Here is a 13,582-nt window from a genome sequence, read left to right on the forward strand (position 1 = left end):
CATCCTCTAAACCCAAATCTTGCATCAAATTAACCCAGTCACATTCTACTGTTGGTTTAGCTTTTTCTTGTTTTGTCGATGACTCGCCTTCTTCCTCATCTGGGGGCGGTACTTGAACGTAAGGTATCTCATCGAACCAGTTATTTGGCTCCTACTTAAGAGGCGGAGCCAGTGGTGAAGGTGTGGGCGGATACAGTTAAGGAGGTGTCATCAGAGCCCTTTTTTGTGCTACCGCATCAGTACATATAAGTGTCTTATATCGGCTGAAAGATTAAATTCTTGTTAATTTAACTGCACTGTCTGATTTACAGTAGCTATTACAGCGAAAACATGCCATGCGATTGTTTGAGGACGGCCCCTCACATCAAAATATTTTTCCACCGGCACAGGTTTCATACATTCACAAATAACGATTAAATATTCACTTACTTTTGGGAGATACCAAAAATGTTTTCGGCCTACGCTGGTGTGGAATTATCCAATAGCAACAATGGGCCATGCTGTGCCTTGCGTGTGTGAGTGAGTGCATGTATGTGTGTTCTCCTCTACCACATACCTGATCCTGCAGACCAAGAAAAATAATATTCAATATTATTATTTTGTAATCAGTGAGCAACCTATCTTCCACTCGCTCCATTAGAGCACAACCCATTCGTCATCTGTGCCTACTTGAAAAAGCACTCATATACTTTTAATTAAAATACTCAGCTGTTTTGCAATGTGAATTCAAGACAAGGAGGATGTTTCCCTCTGAATTTGAGACCCAGAAAACACAAGAATATGCAGAGAAAAACAAAGCAAATACTGTAGTAGCTTTGTCCCTAAGCTGAACTGTACTAGAACTGTACCTAAGGGCAACTTCTACCCGTATCATGCATGTCTTACATACAGTGATTTTCACCCTATGGGGTATAGGGGTGCATTTTTTTCAAGCAATAACAAACATGAACCAACTAATCAAGGGCTTGGTGATAAGTTCACTAGTGGCAGGTTAGTCATGCAAGTGTTAGAACCAAAATCTGCAGCCCTAGTGAATTGGCAATGTCTCACACATTTATGGCAGTAGCATCTCACTTGTGTGTGTGCGTGTGTGTGTGTGTGTGTGTGTGTGTGTGTGTGTGTGTGTGTGTGTGTGTTTTCCAGCATCAGCAGGTTGGCTTTGAGGATGTTCAAGGCAGTCTGGGCGAAGTCCTGGAAGCCTCCAAGCCTCTGATTGGACAGGCGGAGCCACTTGTCGCCGCCATCGTTCAATCAAAGTCCATGTTGTTGTCACGTGACCTGGTGCTGCTGGGCCAGGCGTTGTCAGGGAAACGTGCACGGCTTCAGGTGAGAGGGGAAAGCCATGTATAAAATGTAAATATATAAAATAGAACAAACAGATTTTATTGTAAATATTGTGGAAAAACGTTAACATCAACATTGATGGATTTATACATCAAAATTAATGTATAGACATTTTATGAATGTATGTTCCAAAAATATATTGTATGCTGAACAAAATTGGGAAATTTAATTATTTCATACTTATACAATTTCTCAGAGAAAACGATTTAGTTTAAACAAGTAATAATAATAAAATAAAACAAGATAGGTGTCAAAGTTATTGGCACCCCTCTTTTCAATACTTTGTGTACCCTCTCCTTGCGAGGATAACGGCACTCAGCCTTTTTCTATAATGCTTTATGAGATTGGAGAACACATTGGGAGGGATCTTTTACCATTCCTCACAGAATCTTTGCAGATCTTTGATATCCTTCAATCGGCGCTTATTGACAGCCCTCTTCAATACAAACCAAAGGCTTCCAATGGGGTTCAAGTATGGACACTGCAAAATGTTGCTTTTGTGTTCAATTAACCATTTCTTTGAGATTGTAATGTGTGCTTGGAGTCATTGTCTTGTTGGAAGATTCACTTGTGCCAAGTTTCAGACTCCTGGTGGAGGCAACTAGGTTTTTGGCTAAAATGTCCTGGTACTTGTTAAGGTCAACAGCATCATGAACTCTACCAAGGCCCCAGGACCAGTCAAAGCAAAACAGCCCCATAACATCAAAAATCCACCACCATATTTTACAGTAGAAATTAGGTTATTTTCTGCTTATGTATCCTTCTTTCGACGCCAAACCCACCAGCTCTATTTAAGTCTCATCTGACCATAACACTCATTTCCAATTCAAGTACCAATGCCATTTAGCAAACTCCAAGCCTTTTTATGGCAGCCATTCCAAATAGCCTATTGGCATGAAGGTGGCTTCCAATAGTAGATTTGGAGGCTGAGGGACCCCAAAATGCTGTAATTCTCCAACTATGGCCCTTGGATTTTTCTTTCCCTCCCAAACGATCTTCCTCACTATTTGTGGGGACAAGATATACAGCGTGCATTTCAGAAAATATTCAGACCCTTTAACTTTTTCCACATTTTGTTACATTACAGCCTTATTCTAAAATGGATTCAATGGATGGATGGATTCAATTTTAATGATTCAATAATCCTGACTAGTCTTCCAGTCCCTGCCACTGAAAATCATCCCCACAGCATGATGTTGCCACCAGCATGCTTCACTGTAGTGATGGTGCCAGGTTTCCTCCAGATGAGGCACTGGTTTCATTGGTTTCATTAGAATAGAGAATCTTGTTTCTCATGGTCTGAGAGTCCTGTTGGTGCCTTTTGGCAAACTCCAAGCGGGCTGTCATGTGCCTTTTACTGAGGGGTGACTTTCGTCTGGCCACTCTACCATAAATTACCCGATTGGTGGAGTGCTGCAGAGATGGTTGTCCTTCTGGAAGGTTCTCTCATCTCCACAGAGGAACTCAGGAGCTCTGTATGAGTGACCATCGGGTTCTTAATCACCTCCCTGACCAAGGCCCTTCACCCACCATTGATCAGTTTGGCTGGGTGGCCAGCTCTAGAATGTGTCTTGGTGGTTCCAAACTTCTTCCATTTAAGAATGATGGAGGCCGCTGTGTTCTTGGGGACCTTCAATGCTGCAGAAATGTTTTGTGATCCTTCCTCAGATCTGTGCCTCGACACAATCCTGTCTCAGAGCTCTACGGAATAATTCCTTCGACCTCGTGGCTTGATTTTTGCTCTGACATGCACTGTCAACTGAGGGACATTATATAGACAGGTGCCTGTCTTTCCAAATCATGTCCAATCAATTGACTTTACCACAGGTGGACTCCAATCATCTCAAGGATGATCAATGGAAACAGGATGGACCTGAGCTCAATTTTGAGTCTTATAGTAAAGGGTCTGAATACTTATGTAAAAAATAAGGTATGTTTTTTAATACATGTGTAAAATATCTTAACGCCTGCCCTCACTTTGTCATTATGGGGTATTGTGTGTAGATGAAACAAACAAAACAAATAAACAATTTTAGAATAAGGCTGTAACGTGACAAAATGTGGAAAAAGTCAAGGGGTCTGAATACTTTCCGAATGCACCGTACATGCATCCTTAACCCGGCAAATTTACCAGTGGTTTTAAACGTGGCAATTGTTGCTCTAACTGTGGTAAGTGGTATATTTGGTTTTTCTGTTGGTTTTTGGTACCCATTGCCTGATTTTTTTGAAAGTCAACTATCATTTGTCTCTTTTCATTAGTGAGTTATTTTCCTTTCCCCATGCTGATGGATGAGAAAGGGATTTTACATGCGTGTTACCACATTTTTATACCCCAGTGAAACAGGAAGCCATGGAAGCCACAATACAGTTCCTTAAAATGAGATTAATTTAAATATAGTAGAATGTTAATGCAGATGTAATTTATTTATAATAATCTTTAGGTTAGGGTTAGCCAATTTTTTGTTGTTGCATACAATATAGCTCAGTGTTTGTTTCTTTTCTCGTATTTTTTGCTCATCAAGGGTGGCAATTATTTTGGACTTCACTGTATGTGTTTGTGTTTGCTTACAGGAGGATTTGGATCAGCGCCACACAATTAGCACTAGTATGGATTCACTGGAGCTGCAGACCGAGGCTTTGCGTCACATGCTCACTTCTAATGTCTGCAGCATGGACAGTGTGAAGGTGAGTCAGACAACACACACGCATGGACACTCACACACACATACTCTTATTTATTCATTGCTCCTTCAGACTGCTCTGATGGCACTGAGCCATCTGCATCCTGCCCTGGATGACCTCACTGAGGCAAGCCTTTCTGTGACCCTGGATGGCCTGGAAGCAGATAGACTGAAGTCCCTGACCAGGAAGTGGGCGCAGGCCCTCTACTGCGCCTCCCATATGAACAGGTAAGTGGGCCAATTGTTTACAGATCTACTGTAGGATCAGCCTCCTCTCCCCCAATCCTTACCTTGACCATTAGCGGGGAAAGTGCAAAACTGACCCAATATCAGCTGGGGGGGGGGGGGGGGGTACAATTAACATTCATTCCCAAGAATAAACGTAAGGGATTTTACTGAATAATTGGACATGTATTGTGTGTGATTTGGTCTGTTTGTGTGTTTGTGTACTTACACGTGTGTGTGTGCTCAACAGAACATTGCAAGCTGAGGCCCAGCACTCCCAGAGCCTTCAACAGAAGTGGGACACCTGGGAGGGCTTCCAGGAGAAGATGGAGGAGGACTTGGCCCCAGACGTTTCTGGAAACTACTCCGGCCTCCGTGAGCAACTGGCAATCCATCAGGTTCATTACCCTTTTTTTTAAATAAAATCTTCTCCCATTGTTCTAATCTTCAGATAATCTTCTCAATCATTATGGCTGGCATTGTATCACCACCCGTCTCTTAGAGGTCCTGAATAAGAGATATATATATATATATATATATATATATATATATATATAGTGCCTTGCGAAAGTATTCGGCCCCCTTGAACTTTGCGACCTTTTGCCACATTTCAGGCTTCAAACATAAAAATATAAAACTGTATTTTTTTGTGAAGAATCAACAACAAGTGAGACACAATCATGAAGTGGAACGACATTTATTGGATATTTCAAACTTTTTTAACAAATCAAAAACTGAAAAATTGGGCGTGCAAAATTATTCAGCCCCCTTAAGTTAATACTTTGTAGCGCCACCTTTTGCTGCGATTACAGCTGTAAGTCGCTTGGGGTATGTCTCTATCAGTTTTGCACATCGAGAGACTGAAATGTTTTCCCATTCCTCCTTGCAAAACAGCTCGAGCTCAGTGAGGTTGGATGGAGAGACTTTGTGAACAGCAGTTTTCAGTTCTTTCCACAGATTCTCGATTGGATTCAGGTCTGGACTTTGACTTGGCCATTCTAACACCTGGATATGTTTATTTTTGAACCATTCCATTGTAGATTTTGCTTTATGTTTTGGATCATTGTCTTGTTGGAAGACACACACAAATTGGGCGTGCAAAATTATTTAATTATTTAAATTAATTATCCACTTAAAAAAAACAACAGGCCTTCCGAGTGGCGCAGCGGTCAAAGGCACTGCATCAATACAGACCCGGGTTTGACCCGGCCGGCATAACCGGCCGTGACCGGGAGTACCATACGCCGGCGCACGATTTACCCAGTGTCGTCCGGGTTAGGGGAGCATTTGGCCCGGGGGGGTTTTACTTGGCTCATCGGGCTCTAGTGTCTCCTTGTGTCTGCAGGCTGACTTTGGTCATCAGTTGAATGTGTTTCCTCCAACACATTGGTGGTGGCGGGTGTTGAGGAGCGCGGTTTGGCGGGTCGTCTATCGCCTCTCCTGATCCCGTTGGGGGAGTTGCTGCCATGAGACAAGATCGTAATTGGATATGATGAAATTGGGGAGAAAAAGGGGTAACAAAAAAAAACAACAGTACGGTTGTTCATGGCAACGCTCGATAGTCTTGATTTAACTCTAGCATATTATTCACACATTCATGTTGATTAAGTCCATTATCAGTCCTAAGCCACTGCTCCGATATTTAATGTAGTCTACGGTCAGAAGAGGACTGGCCACCCCTCTGAACCTGGTTCCTTTGTAGGTTTCTTCCTTGGTTTGTGCCTTCTAGGTTGTTTTTCCTGGCCACTGTGCTTCTGCTTCTGCATTGCTTAGTTTGGGGTTCAGGCCAGGTAAAAGTAAAGCACGTTGTGACAGCCGATGATGTAAAAAGGGCTGTATTCAATGAATTGGGTTAATTGATATTCCTTGTTATTAAACAGAGACTCCGGATTGAAGTATTGGCTGGGCACCAACTCTTGAGAGGGGTGATCGTCATCTCAATGAGGTCAATTGAAGACACACCAGAGGAGAAAAGGTAAAGGAGTGCTGTAGGCTACATTTCTAGCAGGGTTGGGGTCAATTTGAATTGAAGTCAATGAATAGAAAAAACATTATATGAATGAAATTGCTTCTCCTTCTTAGTTCATTGAAAGGTCATTGAAGATATATACTTTTTTCAATTATTGAATTGGAATCAAAGTTTATTTCCTGAATTAACCTTGAATTGAACCTGACCTTGATTTTCAGAATGCATAATGCAAAGCTAATAACTCAAAGTAGTATCATTAAACAAAACTGAAATATGTGTGAATTGAAAGATAAATAACTCTCAATTAAAGATAATATATTTTATGTCTTACCAAAAAAAACACGAAATATTGCATCTCAGTGTGCTAATGATGGCAACTTCAAGCTGGAATCCTTAATTGTGAGACTGCCATGTCCGTTTGGGACATTACAACAACAAATAAGTCTCAGACATCATTGCACGCACAATAGAACAGCAGAATATACACCATTTTATTTTACCACACTGCTCGACACACCTCACCTTTTTCGTCCACAAAACAAAAACAATAACCAAAGGTGCATGTGGTGCTGTTTCCACTAATGTGTATTCCATCTTTAAGGTTATATTATAAGAGTGTGGGTGGGTGTTTTCCATCTTCATTTTAACACTATAAATTTCAACGGGGCCAACTATGTGGTTACGCTGGGTTTATCATTCCATCACACACTGGACTTAATGTAGGGGTTCTGGCCTCCAGTGGTTAGGAAATCAAAGCTTGCAGTCTTCTATTTCTTCTGAGGATCTGCCATCTCGTAAAGTAATAAAAATGTGGTTTTCCTGCCGCGTTCTTTCTAGTTTGGGTAATGGCGTCCCAGCTGTGACCATAATTCACACAAACACACACTCACACACACACACACAAATAGGCATACGTGTGAACACATGCACGTGCACACACACAAACGCATGTGCATGTGCATACAAAACACACACACACACACACACACACACACACACTGGGGAGCTGTACTATTCTCTGGAACAGCAAGATGGCTGACACTAAGGACCGCCACATAATTTGGTCGTTGTGCATCTAGCGTGGAAACTTCCAAGCTTTATAAAAAAAACTCTCTGGTTACGTCCCAATAATCTCTCTTTTCTCCCGAAGGAAATGAGTGATATATGGAAACTCCCTCTAGCTCATTTTCAATTTGTGTAGGGAGGTGAATGAGTGCACACTTCAGGAGGAAGGGGAGATTATTGGTCACAACAACTGCTCCAAGCCCCATCTCCTCCAACTTCATCTTCGTATCAGCCTAAGAGTTACAGTTTGCATCCCACATGGCACCCTATTCCCTATAGAGTACACTACTTTTGACTAGTCATATGGATGTGCCATTTGGGGCAGATCCAGAGAGGCCTGCCAGTTAGACAGTGTTTTATCAGTAGAAACGGGAGGAGATTGATTTAAGTGAAGGTTCGCCAAGAACTGCAGATTAAATTAGCTAGCTAAATCTGGAACATTTACTGAAATGTTGTTGATCTATGTGCATTCATCCCTGTCAAATAAGTTGAATGAAATAAAAAATAATGAAGTTGGATCAGATCTGAAATGTTGATTCACCGAACCTATGTTTTGTTATTATCGTAGGTGAATTAAACGCGTTTCTATGGGGACCAGGTTCAGGTCATATTTTCTAGATTTAGTTCAAAATAGTAGAATATAAACACTTTGTTTCAATTATCCAAAAACAATCTATGCATTCACCTGCAAGTAGGAATTCTAAAAAGCTGTCTATATCTTTATTCCTGTAATAGTTTACCGTGTATCCCGGAAACTTCTAGAAAATGTGTGTGATACCTATCTGTGTATATTACTAGTTGGTAGCCCCACTAGTTGGTTTATTGGAGTAGGCTATATTTCTCAAATTCCCCCTAAGCTGTCGGCCAAGTGTGGAGTAATGAGAGACCCTGAATACCCAGGCTGTTCAATAGCATGAACACAATGGGGACAATTAAAACCTTTTACTGCAGTGGGCTAAATCAGGGTCACACAGAGTGTTTCTTGCTAGTCTTAAACAAATCTACTTTGAAACAGAAGTATTCACCTCACACATGGATATGACCTTAAAAAAAATAAGACACCTATACCATGTCAGATATAGAGTTGAAATGTATACAATTTTGAGTTTGCATCCCAATATAACATTTTAAATACAGTATATCAAAGAAGCCTGAACTATAACAAAACCGTTTGACTGGGAAACACATTCTCAAATTAGTTTTATTTTTATATACAGTTGAAGTCAGAAGTTTACATACACCTTAGCCAAATACAATTCCTGACATTTAATCCTAGTAAAAATTCCCTGTCTTCAGTTAGGATCACCACTTTATTTTAAGAATGTGAAATGTCAGAATAATAGTAGAGACAATGATTTATTTCAGCTTTTATTTCTTTCATCACATTCCCAGTGGGTCAGAAGTTTACATACACTCAAATAGTATTTTGTAGCATTGCCTTTAAATTGTTTAACTTGGTTCAAACATTTTGGGTAGCTTTCAATAAGCTTTCCACAATAAGTTGGGTGATTTTGGCCCATTACTCCTGACAGAGCTGGTGTAACTGAGTCAGGTTTGTAAGCCTCCTTGCTCGCACACGCTTTTTCAGTTTTTCCCACACATTTTCAATAGGATTGAGGTCAGGGCTTTGTGATGGCCATTCCAATACCTTGACTTTGTTGTCTTTAAGCCATTTTGCCACAACTTTGGAAGTACGCTTGGGGTCATTGTCCATTTGGAAGACCCATTTGTGACCAAGCTTTAACTTCCTGACTGATGTCCTGAGATGTTGCATCAATATATCCACATACTTTTCCTACCTCATGATGCCATCTATTTTGTGAAGTGCACCAGTTCCTGCTGCAGCAAAGCACCCCCACAACATTTTGCTGCCACCCCCGTGCTTCACATTTGGGATGGTGGTCTTCGGCTTGCAAACCTACCCATTTTTTCTCCAAACATAACGATGGTCATTATGGCCAAACAGTTCTATTTTTGTTTCATCAAACCAGAGGACATTTCTCCAAAAAGTGTGATCTTTGTCCCCATGTGCAGTTGCAAACCGTAAGTCTTTTTTATTGCGGTTTTGGAGCAGAGGCTTCTTCCTTGCTGAGCGGCATTTCAGGTTATGTCGATATAGGACTCGTTTTTCTGTGGATATAGATACTTTTGTACCTGTTTCCTCCAGCATCTTCACAAGGTCCTTTGCTGTTGTTCTGGGATTGATTTGCACTTTTCGCACCAAAGTACTTTCATCTCTAGGAGACAACGCGTCTCCTTCCTGAGCGGTATGATGGCTGCGTGGTCCCATGGTGTTTATCCTTGCGTACTATTGTTTGTACAGATGAACGTGGTACCTTCAGGCATTTGGAAATTGCTCCCAAGGATGAATCAGACTTGCGGAGGTCTACAATTTTTTTCCTGAGGTCTTGGCTGATTTCTTTGGATTTTCCCATGATGTCAAGCAAAGAGGCACTGAGTTTGAAGGTATGCCTTGAAATACATCCACAGGTACATCTACGATTGACTCAAATGATGTCAATTAGCCTATCAGAAGCTTCTAAAGCCATGACATCATTTTCTGGAATTTTCCAAGTTGTTTAAAGGCACAGTCAACTTAGTGTATGTAAACTTCTGACCCACTGGAATTGTGATGCGGTGAATTATAAGTTAAATATTCTGTCTGTAAACAATTGTTGGAAAAATTACTTGTGTCATACACAAAGTAGATGTCCTAACAGACTTGCCAAAACTATAGTTTGTTCAGAAAAATGTGTGGAGTGGTTGAAAAATGAGTTTTAATGACTCCAACATAAGTGTATGTGAACTTGCGACTTCAACTGTATATATGAAATTATGATTTGGTCATTTGACTGCAAGACTTCTATTAATTAATTAATTTTATATGGCTGCCAGCTGCGATGGGCTATATTTTCAACTCATTATGCACAATTTATTGGCGGCCTGATTGGTTGTTATCTATTAACCATAACCTAAACAATTTTACATTGGGCTCTACACTTAACAGCCTAAATGGAACAGAAGAATGGGACAGAGAAACAATACAGAGGAACGTGAGCCGATATGCGTCGGGAACAGTAGGTCTCCAATTTGGGCGTTCAGATAGGTCCTAGCCTAATAGTCATGCCTGCATGAAAAATATCCAACTGTTAGTTAGCTAACTAACTAGTTGCTGGGAGGATGAGACGTCATTGGACGAGTGGGCGAGTGACTGAGTTTTTCCCCCATATCACTTTCCTTGCTAGCTATGCTGAACTTGAAGGACTATTCACAGTTAGCACATCTCTTAGTTATCAATCAAATGTATCTGGCATCGATCAAATTGGCGGGTAGGCAAGCAAGTTCCCATTGTTGTCAAAACGTGGATTGGAACAAGCATGAATTGGCAGGCAAACTGCAGCAGGGTGTGCAAGCTACTGTACCATTCCCCATCATTTTTCAGTTCAATTTTGACGGCCAACTACAAGCTGAAAAAGTTTGAGAGGGTTTATCTACTGTTCCCTCGTTAGATTTGAGCTTGTCTCTCTCTGGCTAACATTACTTGTTGATCTTGTTGTTGTGCATCGGCAACTGAGGATGTCTGATCAATATGTTCCCAAATGTAAGAGGTACAGTGGGGCAAAAAGGTATTTAGTCAGCCACCAATTTCTGCCAATACCCCAGAGATCAAATTGAGCTTCTTCAGTTGCTCATTCATGGTGGCCAACAGAGCACTGTTGTCCCTGGAGAATGAAGTGGGGTATTCTCCCTCGGTTTCTCCGCCCATAGTGTTAGAATGTTTGGACGGCCGCTTCTCTTCGGTTTTGCTGGATGACAGTACTGATCTTGTTTGTTTTGCTTGTTGACTAAGCATATGATGAGATAGATTAATATACCCTCCAGTTGGATCATTTTTTATGGATAAATGCATAAATTACCAATTTTAAACAATAAAAATGGGGCACGTTGGGGTAATGTATTTCAGTGATGTGCTCGCTAGTTATCCTTATATGGTGTAAATGACCCGAAAATACTGTTGCCATCAACCATGGTTGATTATCTCTTCTCTCCTCACCTCTGCCCTCATTTTCTCTCTTTTCCTCCCCCTTTCCTCTCCTTCCCCTTTCCTCTTCTCTCCTCTGCCCTCCTATCTTATTCTTTCCTCCCCCTTCCTTCTCTCACCCTCTACTCTCCTCTCCTCCCCTCCAAGCAGGCCTGACCTCACCCTAAAGCTCGCCCAGATGAGAGAGCGATGGCAGCGGATTGTTAGTGTGGCACAGCAGCGAAGTAGCCTGGTGCAGGAACGGCTGGGCCAGTGGCGGTTCTACACCCGGGGTGTGAGGAGGCTAGGGGGGCTGCTGAGAGATGTGGAGACCTTACTTCCTTCTGCTGCTCAGGCCCTCTGCACTCTGCAGCAGCTACCATGTTCCCTGGAGGACTTGGGGGTGAGAACATCATTTAAATATAATTAAATAAATTATCTGTGATGAATGGTCATTCCATTTTAATAGAGACCGTGCTAATTCAGAGCTTTCAGGGCAATATTTGCTGTTTCTAAACATGTATGTGATTTTGGAGTACCGCAGTGCACAACACATTTTAGGTGCTGTTTATTTTCATTCCACAACTTGATACACTAAAAGAGAGGTTTTTGATATATGCTGTTGAACATAGTGTTAAATCATTTTTAGATTTTTATTTGTTGTTGTATTGAGTCACTATCAGTACAATCAATTTTTGAACCATTTCACCTCCCACCCTTCCCGCCCCCCATCCCCAACAAACCTCTGGCGGCTCCAACTCATCCCCAAACTTGGTCTAAACACAATACTGGGAGGAAGAACAAAAACATACAAATCGAATAATAACAAGCAATAAAATAAAAAGTAACACCTTCTACTGTTAAATAGGCTAACAGATGCTAACCCATCATAGATGAAACTATACAGTAACTCAGACCGCTTTGTCTCCCCTCTGTTAAATAGGCTAACAGATGCTAACCCATCATAGGTGAAACTATACAGTAACTCAGACCTCTTTGTCTCCCTTCTGTTAAATAGGCTAACAGATGCTAACCCATCATAGGTGAAACTATACAGTAACTCAGACCTCTTTGTCTCCCCTCTGTTAAATAGGCTAACAGATGCTAACCCATCATAGATGAAACTATACAGTAACTCAGACCGCTTTGTCTCCCCTCTGTTAAATAGGCTAACAGATGCTAACCCATCATAGGTGAAACTATACAGTAACTCAGACCTCTTTGTCTCCCTTCTGTTAAATAGACTAACAGATGCTAACCCATCATAGGTGAAACTATACAGTAACTCAGACCTCTTTGTCTCCCCTCTGTTAAATAGGCTAACAGATGCTAACCCATCATAGGTGAAACTATACAGTAACTCAGACCTCTTTGTCTCACCTCTTCAGCGTGCTGAAGAGACTCTCGCCCAACACAACGGCTTCTACAGACACACCCTAGAGACAGGCAGGCTGCTATCCTCCATGGCAGAGCTACAGACACAGGCCCAGCTACAGACAGAGTTACAGACCTTGCAGGAGTCCTGGGACCATGCCAGGGAGCTACTGGGAGAAAGGAGAATCCTGCTGGAAACTGTTGTTCAGGTATATCAGTCAATAAATTAACCAATCAATCTCTTGGAAGCACTTGAACGTGAGCGCGAATTTTACTTTGTAGTCATTTTTTACTTTTTTGTCATTTAGCAGATGCTCTTATCCAGAGCAACTTGCAATCAGTGCATTTTACGAAGCAAATAAGCTAAACCAATATCATCGTCATCAACTTCAAAATCAGTGCAAGAAGAAAATAAAAATAAACTGTTAAAGAGGATACACAGAACTTTTGCCTCTGAGCTTGCTATTGACCCAAAAGTGTTCCACTAACTGGACAGAAATATTGTTCAGAAATGATCCTTTCTATTGGACAGAAAGGAGCACACCTCCCTACACATGAACATTTGGGTCGACCAATAATAGATTATTTTGAAACAAAGAAGACAGAGACAGAATGCAAAAAGAACAGACCTTTTTTTGTTCTTTCACAATAGACAGCGATTCCAATTCATCTGATAGGGAAGATTATGATTAAGGCGGAGGATCTATACAATTATATGTAATTATGACACATCTCTTATTCTCTCTCTCTCTCTCTCTCTCTCTCTCTCTCTCTCTCTCTCTCTCTCTCTCTCTACCCCCTCTCTCTTTTTACCCCATGTTCTTCAGTACAAGCACCAAAACCCCCTTCTTTATGAGTGGGGCTGGGGGGTTGGAGTGTTAAGGCTTAAAGACTGCCAACCGT

The 13,582-nt window shown here is 41.3% G+C and overlaps 1 protein-coding gene across 19 annotated transcripts in view; it reads left to right on the plus strand.

Annotated features, from left to right (window-relative positions):
- Positions 1–13,582, plus strand: part of syne2a (spectrin repeat containing, nuclear envelope 2a) — a 232,865-nt gene that overhangs the window by 173,547 nt on the left and 45,736 nt on the right. For 14 of the 19 annotated variants that reach the window (XM_090243070.1, XM_090243079.1, XM_090243074.1 and 11 more), the window contains 7 exons: positions 1,144–1,326; positions 3,916–4,029; positions 4,099–4,253; positions 4,501–4,648; positions 6,131–6,225; positions 11,474–11,708; positions 12,694–12,888. In XM_090243070.1, coding sequence (XP_090099196.1) covers positions 1,144–1,326; positions 3,916–4,029; positions 4,099–4,253; positions 4,501–4,648; positions 6,131–6,225; positions 11,474–11,708; positions 12,694–12,888 — 1,125 coding nt within the window. The remainder of the gene's footprint in view (positions 1–1,143; positions 1,327–3,915; positions 4,030–4,098; positions 4,254–4,500; positions 4,649–6,130; positions 6,226–11,473; positions 11,709–12,693; positions 12,889–13,582) is intronic. The other 5 variants (XM_090243071.1, XM_090243080.1, XM_090243085.1 and 2 more) reach the window with 1 other exon arrangement.

Source organism: Oncorhynchus mykiss, chromosome 8 (genome assembly GCF_057628025.1).
Source record: "Oncorhynchus mykiss isolate SJ-2025 chromosome 8, ASM5762802v1, whole genome shotgun sequence".
Taxonomy (NCBI): domain Eukaryota; kingdom Metazoa; phylum Chordata; class Actinopteri; order Salmoniformes; family Salmonidae; genus Oncorhynchus; species Oncorhynchus mykiss.